Genomic DNA, 8,556 nt, shown 5'->3' with positions numbered 1-8,556 from the left:
TAATACATACAAACAATATCATCCCTCCCTCGCAACTTGGAAGAAGCACAATCAATCAAACCTGTATTATACACAACAAATGTACCAACGCAACTACCCCAATATTACCTACCCCCCCACTCAAAGAATGTAGCTACTACTTGATCTCAACAATCTTCCTCTCCTCCTCTGGCTCCTCCTCCACCTTCGGCACCTGAATCGACAACACCCCATCCGTCAACTTCGCATCCACATGCTCCCGATCCACCTTGGCCGGGAAACTAAACGAGCGACGAAACTCCCCCATCGTACGTTCCGAGAACCACCAGTTCCCATCCTCCCCCTCGGTGCTGCGCACACTGCGACCCCTGACATTCATCGTGCTGGGATCACTGAATTCAATAGTGACGTCTTCTTTCTTGACGCCGGGCAGGTCGCCGTCTAGGATGTATGCGTCTTTGGTTTCGCGGAGGTCAAAGCGCGGGGAATTAGGGAACAGGGAGTCTGCAGCGGTGGATGTACTAGTGAGGTAGTTGTCTAAATCGGTGAAGGCGCGCAGAAGGGAGGGGACGGGTCGGGGGTGGTGTGGTAGGAGGGACATTGTTCGAGGGGTTGTTGTTTGTAGGTTTCGTAGATGGTGGATTGGATATGTGGTGATGGTTGGGGTTTTTCTGAGGATGTGGGTGGTTTGTTTGAGCATTGTTGGGGGTCTTTGCTGTGGTGGGTGTGAATGTATTTTCTGAGTGATACTTTTATCTGCACATTATTGTATGCGGTGGAACGTGAAGGACGAGATGGTGTGGTCGAGAAACATGCTGTCATTTGTACCCCGGGTGGCTCGCGAGGAGTCTCTTCGGATAGAAACTACTAGAGGGTGCATGTTCCTTCCTTTGCTTTCTGAACATGCATCATGAGATGGGTCTTGAAGATCGGGTCCCAAAGTTAGTGGAAATCCGGGGATGCGTGGGGTTGGAAGTCAAGGTGGTCTTGGGGGGTGCCGTTCCATGGTTGAGGAACCACGCCTGGAAATCGATGCCGGATGGCATGATGGCGGGCTTGTGACTTGTCGTATCCAGAAGATTCTGGTGCGACAAAAGTGAAAAAGAGATTATCATGAGCCATAGGACTAGGTGGAATATGTACGAGGAGAAATGGAGGTACAGCGCCGAACACAACGTCAAATCAGCCAATCCTCATCGCCGCCTCCGCCAAACTCACACTCCCCAATTCCTGGTTTCTGATTACACTGACCAAATAGTTCACTCCATAATCTGACGCCGCATGCACCACCACATTCTCGCCAAATCCGCAATCCCGTTCCCCCTCCCCGGCCTCCACATACGCCGCATAACTGCCCTTCAGAATGCCATCTTTCTCCGACAACAAGACCTCCTTCGCGTATTTTCGGGCCTGCATGTAATCTGTAAATGTGCCCTGCACTATGACCTCCCGCACGGTACTTTCCCCTTCAATAGCATCATATTCCACATTCGCCTGCACGACGTAGAACAGCGGGATGGAGATGCGGCCATCGTCGAGATCGGTGGTCAGCTGGAGCTTGTTCGTGGTGGTATCGATGCGGACGCGGAAGGTAGTGCCGTCTGGCGCAACGGCGTAGATGGCGAGTCCTGTGCGATCGGGGAGGTTTTCTTGTTCGAAAATGTGGGCACTGGTTTCATAGGTTGGAAAGAAGTCACGCTCGTAGCCGGCGTCGTAGAGACAGCTGTGCGCCGCGGCTTTGGCGGCGAGTAGGCTGGTGTAAGTTCCAGGGATACGGAGGATTTCGACGAGGTTGTTGGGGTTCTTGTTGAGGCGAGTGATGGTTAAGAGGACGTGATAGAGGTGCTCAGGGATTTTGGTAGGCATTATGGGATCTGTGGTGGTTGAGCTGGAGGTGCAGTATTGAGAAAGGAATGAAGCAGTCGTTCGTCGCTTTGAAATATAGGGGTTCATTTGGTGGAAGACCATTCACGGGCCTGTCATGCTTTTAGAACTATCTGGTGAGGCCTAGACGTGACTATGGAAAGTCTAATTAGCGCGGTGCGTTTAGTTGCTGATATCGGAGATATTCCTCCAGATGCCTGGGACGATGATTTTACCATGTGGTCTGACTATTCTTGCACGCTGTGAATGCTCCACAACAGACTCCTACTGCATTGACAGCTGGAAATGGACGCGTCACTATGACCACCCCCCAGATTAATGCCATGATTAGTGGGATCAGAAACCAAAAGTTTATTTGTGATGCTCCCCTGGAAGCACAAGGCAGAAGGTACCCGGCTGGCTTTATTTCATGGTTGGCCCAATGCTCTTCCCCAGACACCCCCCGCATTTCCTCCTTCCTCTTTTCTCACGCAAATCTCGTGCGATTTCTCGAAATCCGGCATTCTTTCGGCCGCAAGACCATGTCCCCCGGGCCTGTTATATTGATGGACCTCCCTATGGAACGATATATCCCTCGCTCCCATCCCCTTGAAGACGCCCTCAGCAATTCCTACTATACAGGGTAGAGATCCCCAGAAGGGGAGCGAGGAAGAACAATGACGGAGCCAGGCTCGCAAGAGACTCCATACCCAGAACCAGGAGAACCACCAGTCCCCGATAAAGCCCTTCAACTCCAAATCCTCCTGATTCTCTGTCTGAGTGTTTACATAATCACTGCAATCTGGTATAACTCCAGCTTCTATCTCGCTCCTCCTATCTGATAGAAGCTGTACTAAAATTGGATAACATGGTGCTATAGTCTTCTCCTCAAATCCTACTGCATCGCATATGGCACCCTCGACTTCACCTCGACGCCTGCCACAACTCCGGACCATACAGCCGCATGGAACTCCCTCCAGCGCCTGAAGTCTCTTAATCGCGTCGCACCCCTCAAGCGTTATGATTCGTGGTATATCTCAGCTGTTTGTCATGAACGGAGCCCGTTACTAAGTAGGGATTGGGAGAATAGCATCTGGTTGGTCCATTCTTCACGTTGGCTTTTTGACTATGGTTGTGATTGAACGTGACTTTATTCAAGCGGACACTAACAGATATCATGCTTGTCATTATAGTGCAATATGCCTCGAAACTGTGAACAAAGATGATGTGATACATGCACTGCCCTGTAAGCATGTCTTTCATAGACAGTGCCTTGAAACCTGGTTTCTCGAGTATCACAATGCGTGTCCTGTTTGCTGGAGGGTATTTTTTGCTTGAACATTACCAATGAGTGGCTGTGACCCTGAAACTTGCCTGATGGACGATCCGCAAGGGTGGTTGAGCTGTATTCTTTCATATATTATCGGGCATGTGCATAGGCATCATGATGTATTTGCATTTGATTATAGTAACTACAGTGGTTCAAGTACTATATGAAATCAGTTGCGCCATGGGATAAATCTACCATCCACAAAGTTGTTTCAGGACCAACTGAGCCGAGTCCAGGTATACTCGTAGCTACATCCAGGCCTTAATGCCGACCAGTTTCGTTGGAGTGCTGGCAATAGAAATGATCAAGCAAGCAATAATAAGGTGTAAGTAGTGCACTTCCTATTTGAAAACAGAACGTGACCTTGACTCTCGATCCTCACTTCTCACGCTTTCCCTCCTTTACCCCGAGAATTACATCTCATCCAGCGCGCTCTCTGCTCTCCACAGTATCGTTCGATTTGTATTTGGTGATTCTATTTTACTACCCAAGAAACACCTAACGAGATGATGGAAGATGCCCAGAGCTACTCGCACTGCAAGGGCAGCAATTAACTTGTGCCATTTTCCAAAGATTATAGGCCCATATAAGTAATTGATTTGACGATTCACTGTTGGTAAGCTCCTTAAAAATCTTCATAACGCCCGAATATATGCTCATTGAAGACCTAAATAATAAGACCCTACTAGTTTCGTTTCTAGAAGCACTTCCCGTGGTGGAGAACATAACACGCTGGTTAATCTGCTTGACGAACGCGTTGTCTCCAGGTCAGAGCATGACTCCCTCTCAATATAGCTGGCTTCTACAACCTTGAAAATAGGGGTAATGGAGCGAATCCGGCTAGAAGAGGGTAATGAACGGGACAATATGGTTCACCTGCCATGATGGAATAGTGTGCGCACTGGTGGCTTCCGATGCACCAGACTCAGACATAAACCGTTTTGCGCCAGCACTACTTTGTCCTCCTGCCCCGAGGAATGAATCCAATAGGAGGAATGTTGATATTCGCGCTCGATAGCATCACTCGGATATCGAGAATACCGGGCTGAGGTTGTTGCAGGTGGAAAGATTTGCTCAATCTGTATCGAAAAAACGTAACTTGATGAATGACCTTTCAACAACTAACCGCCCCTATCCACTGCTGTGACCAGTATAGTCCACCGGATTCGCTCACCGTTAGCCAGTGGCTTCCTCCTTTTTCGTCATCTTTTCCTCTTCTTGACTGGCCCCACTCCAGGTTGCTTGTTGCCGGCAAGCTTTCGACCCTGATTAGCGAGCTTTGCGCACTATTCCTGATTTAGCTGTCGAAGGAACGGATGGACGCTGCGCTAGTTTCATCTCGAATCTCTGATATTAACATTGGCTACAGACTAGCCGATTACGCTCCGGAATCTGGCACACAGGGAGTTTATGGACCGTTCATTGGTGGAACTAGCAAAGCACCATAATTGCCGCGGACCCTGCATTTCAGGCTGCAGCCTTACTAGGATTAGTATAGCTGTCTTCTCGTACTCGTACACTGCAGTACCGGCCTGGAATCTCGGGATCAACGATGGCATCCGCTTCCTCCAGGACTTACGGCTGCTTGTGAAGGCCAATTATAGTGTTGCTTGTTTACGTGCCAATTCAGCGGTACATACAAACGCTTCTCTATCTTGCCCTTTTTGACAATAGGTTTACCCTCGGGAGCGGAGCTTTGCCTTCTTTCCACCGACATGCGCATCCGTTCCATCACCCGCGGAACCCGTCGGCTGATCAGCCACGCACGGCTGGTATAAATTAATCGGCCACTCATGTCGAACTGAGGTTCACGGGAAAACGCAATATTTGAGACAACACCTCAATATGAAACGAGGATCCAGGGTCCTACATTTCCTCCAGGGGCTGTCGGCAGTTATGAACTTTTCGACCGGAAAAGATTCGCAATAGTCGTGAGTATAAGAACCTCGTACCTGCTCACACTGATGTCTACTTGCTCATCATTCCACACTCATTCAAAATCTTACCAACAACACTCCTTCTGTCATTCTTTTCTATTGTTAACAATTAATCATGCACTCGTTTGCTTCTCTTCTCGCCTACGGCCTGGTCGCCGGCGCCACCTTCGCTTCTGCCTCTCCTATCGAAGCTCGAGACAGCTGCACGTTCACCACCGCTGCCGCTGCTAAAGCGGGCAAGGCGAAATGCTCTACTATCACCCTTAACAACATCGAAGTTCCAGCTGGAACCACCCTCGACCTGACCGGTCTCACCAGCGGTACCAAGGTCATCTTCGAGGGCACCACGACCTTCCAGTACGAAGAATGGGCAGGCCCCTTGATCTCCATGAGTGGCGAACATATCACCGTCACTGGTGCCTCCGGCCACCTCATCAATTGCGATGGTGCGCGCTGGTGGGATGGCAAGGGAACCAGCGGAAAGAAGAAGCCCAAGTTCTTTTACGCCCATGGCCTTGACTCCTCGTCTATTACTGGATTAAACATCAAAAACACCCCCCTTATGGCGTTTAGTGTCCAGGCGAATGACATTACGTTTACCGATGTTACCATCAATAATGCGGATGGCGACACCCAGGGTGGACACAACACTGATGCGTTCGATGTTGGCAACTCGGTCGGGGTGAATATCATTAAGCCTTGGGTCCATAACCAGGATGACTGTCTTGCGGTTAACTCTGGCGAGGTAAGCAGCTCTGCATATATGCTTGATTCGTAATTATATTGATATTCTATAGAACATCTGGTTCACCGGCGGCACCTGCATTGGCGGCCACGGTCTCTCCATCGGCTCTGTCGGCGACCGCTCCAACAACGTCGTCAAGAACGTCACCATCGAACACTCCACCGTGAGCAATTCCGAAAACGCCGTCCGAATTAAGACCATCTCTGGCGCCACTGGCTCCGTGTCCGAGATTACGTACTCCAACATCGTCATGTCTGGCATCTCCGATTACGGCGTGGTCATTCAGCAGGATTACGAAGACGGCAAGCCTACGGGTAAGCCGACGAACGGTGTCACTATTCAGGATGTTAAGCTGGAGAGCGTGACTGGTAGCGTGGATAGTGGGGCTACTGAGATCTATCTTCTTTGCGGGTCTGGTAGCTGCTCGGACTGGACCTGGGACGATGTGAAAGTTACCGGGGGGAAGAAGTCCACCGCTTGCAAGAACTTCCCTTCGGTGGCCTCTTGTTAGGCTGCTAGGTTGGTGAGTTGTAGCCCTAGCTGAAATTCGTCTGCTTCGTCTGCTTCGTCTGCTTCGTCTGCTTCGTCTGCTTCGTCTGCTTCGTCTGCTTCGTCTGCTTTGTCTGCTTTGTCTGCTTCGTCCACTTCGTCCACTTCGTCCACTTCGTCCACTTCGACTGGTTAGATGGGCCTTGTAATAGTTTTTAGAGAGAACAGAATATGTACAGTAAGCCTTAGAGGTGGTACCGAGTTGTATATTTATTTAAAATGTTACCTATCGCGTGTCTTTATATTTATAGCCTTTTACATATATACGGAGCTACAGTGGATTATCTTACAGCCCACACTCATCGTGCTGGGAACTACGTGAATGAATGCTCGGTTAGAAGGCCTTGCTCACTGCCACAACCAACCAGGAACCTTGGCAGGTACCATGCTTTGGGCATTTTTGTCTGGCCCTATCTCTTTCCAGATGGTGGTCTGGATGAGTCACGGCACGAGTAGATTGACCGCTACTCCAACCCGCGCATAAAGCATACGCCAGAAGTGCAAGGGATACAAGACAGCCAGCTGTAGAAAGACCATTGGCTATACAAATCGACAAGTACTAAGTAATCGAAACATGACACGAAGATAATAAACACGAATATCAGACAAGATACCTATGAATGTTCGACCATATAATTATTTCGTATCGTTCTGCGCTGGAATGAGACACCACACTGCACAGTCTCCGAGCAAACATTTATTTGTAACCAGTCTCTAACATAGATACCCCGATCCCTCTTTTACACCTTCGCAAACTCCCTCTCCATAAACTCCCTCACAGTAATAAGCGTCTCCCTCCCCTTGCCCCCCTTCGCCTTAAACGCCGCCTTCTTCAACGCCGCAGCCGTCTGGATCTCCGTAGGCCCGTTCCCAAAATACTCCCCATCCCGAAACTGCGAATAAACAAACACATCCCGCTCCTGCTCGCGCCAATACTCCCCTTTCGTATTCATATCATTCGGGTCCGCCAGAACCTCATAGCGGGCCTTTTTGCCAGTGACTATCACCATCACCGTTAGCACCTACCCCATCCACTCATCAGGGTATCAACTCACCAGAAACAAACGTATTCACCACCTCCGCCGACGAAACAATATCACTCGACCCCTGAATCAGGCGTCTATTCCACCGAAGCGGATTAACAAACACCCCATGAACCAAATCTCCAAAGTCATCCTTCATGCTGATCCAGGGGAAATCTTCTTTCCCGCCCCAAAAGGGCGTCTTGTATGTCAGATATCCCTCGGAGTCAGGGAATGTGGGCCATCCGCCGAACAGGTCGGCATAGTCTGGCTCGAGCCAGTTCTCCATGAACCAGGCGGCTACGATGGGGGTTACGGATTTGAAGCTCTTTGTGGTGTAGGCCTGTCGCTCGACTTGGATTTTTACTGTTTTTGTCTCTGTTAGTCAAGTGAGATATAGAATGGGCTATCGAATAAGTAAGGATGTACGTGATACTAACAATCAAGTCCAGGACATTGCACCGCCCCGTTCGTCATTTCCGTGATCGCAAGACCGGAACTATACACTAGATGCTGGACGCCAGATAAGGCGGCGTATTCGATGATGTTGCTGCCTAGGTCGGCGTCGTTGAGGCCTTTGGATAATAGTTCCTAGGAAAGAACAAATCAATACTACTGCCCAGGTGGTTAGATGACAAGGAGAGAGAGAGGGGATACGCACAGGATCTTCCGAGTTCGTATTCACAAACGCCCCCCAACTACCCGAAAACGCATGCTGGAGTTCCTGTCGGTTGAATCCATCGGCCTTGACTAGCTCTGCTCCTAGGGAAGCGAGTTCTTTGGCTTTGCTCGACGATGGGTTCCTGGTTATGGCGCGGACGTGAAAAGTAGGGTTTTGCACGAGGGAGCGGACGACGGAGCTGCCTTGGCGGCCTGACCGAATATATAGATATTTAGTTATGTGTGAAATGAGGGGGTGAGGGAGGTTAAGCACCGGTTGCACCGAAGACGGTGATGATTTTGGTGGAGAGTGTCATGGTGGGGTTGTGTGTCTTGCGATAGCTAAACAATGCGCGGGAGCTGAGATCAATTACTACTACATGAGATGTATATATATATTTATCTTAGCTACTATTCACCAGATGAGTGGTTATGCTACTTGAGTCTAGAACTTTTCACCGCCGTTGTTTT

At 49.6% G+C, this 8,556-nt stretch overlaps 6 protein-coding genes across 6 annotated transcripts; 2 read left to right on the top strand and 4 right to left on the bottom strand.

Annotated features, from left to right (window-relative positions):
- Nucleotides 1-136: 136 nt before the first annotated feature.
- An15g05410 (uncharacterized protein) lies at nt 137-580 on the bottom strand (the record flags this gene model as incomplete). Its single annotated transcript, XM_001397034.1, has 1 exon — nt 137-580. One exon carries the CDS (start codon nt 578-580, stop codon nt 137-139), a length of 444 nt encoding a protein of 147 aa, XP_001397071.1.
- A 581-nt stretch (nt 581-1,161) lies between these two features.
- On the bottom strand, nt 1,162-1,845 carry An15g05400 (hypothetical protein; the record flags this gene model as incomplete). Its single annotated transcript, XM_001397033.1, has 1 exon — nt 1,162-1,845. One exon carries the CDS (start codon nt 1,843-1,845, stop codon nt 1,162-1,164), a length of 684 nt encoding a protein of 227 aa, XP_001397070.1.
- Nucleotides 1,846-2,519: 674 nt separating this feature from the next.
- On the top strand, nt 2,520-3,682 carry An15g05390 (hypothetical protein; the record flags this gene model as incomplete). Its single annotated transcript, XM_059744706.1, has 5 exons — nt 2,520-2,647; nt 2,723-2,938; nt 3,036-3,088; nt 3,346-3,408; nt 3,528-3,682. 5 exons carry the CDS (start codon nt 2,520-2,522, stop codon nt 3,680-3,682), a joined length of 615 nt encoding a protein of 204 aa, XP_059602570.1.
- A 292-nt stretch (nt 3,683-3,974) lies between these two features.
- On the bottom strand, nt 3,975-4,731 carry An15g05380 (hypothetical protein; the record flags this gene model as incomplete). The annotated part of the gene is made up of 4 exons (XM_059744705.1): nt 3,975-4,080; nt 4,129-4,245; nt 4,321-4,464; nt 4,589-4,731. The coding sequence occupies 4 exons, from the start codon at nt 4,729-4,731 to the stop codon at nt 3,975-3,977; spliced, it is 510 nt and encodes a 169-aa protein (XP_059602569.1).
- Nucleotides 4,732-5,224: 493 nt separating this feature from the next.
- pgaII (polygalacturonase pgaII-Aspergillus niger) lies at nt 5,225-6,365 on the top strand (the record flags this gene model as incomplete). Its single annotated transcript, XM_001397030.1, has 2 exons — nt 5,225-5,854; nt 5,907-6,365. 2 exons carry the CDS (start codon nt 5,225-5,227, stop codon nt 6,363-6,365), a joined length of 1,089 nt encoding a protein of 362 aa, XP_001397067.1.
- Nucleotides 6,366-7,143: 778 nt separating this feature from the next.
- On the bottom strand, nt 7,144-8,402 carry An15g05360 (uncharacterized protein; the record flags this gene model as incomplete). The annotated part of the gene is made up of 5 exons (XM_001397029.1): nt 7,144-7,403; nt 7,459-7,791; nt 7,866-8,016; nt 8,087-8,298; nt 8,360-8,402. The coding sequence occupies 5 exons, from the start codon at nt 8,400-8,402 to the stop codon at nt 7,144-7,146; spliced, it is 999 nt and encodes a 332-aa protein (XP_001397066.1).
- Nucleotides 8,403-8,556: the final 154 nt, after the last annotated feature.

Source organism: Aspergillus niger (assembly GCF_000002855.4).
Source record: "Aspergillus niger supercontig An15".
NCBI lineage: Eukaryota > Fungi > Ascomycota > Eurotiomycetes > Eurotiales > Aspergillaceae > Aspergillus > Aspergillus niger.
Note: the sequence above shows the minus strand (reverse complement) of the source record. Positions and strands in the feature narration are given on the sequence as shown.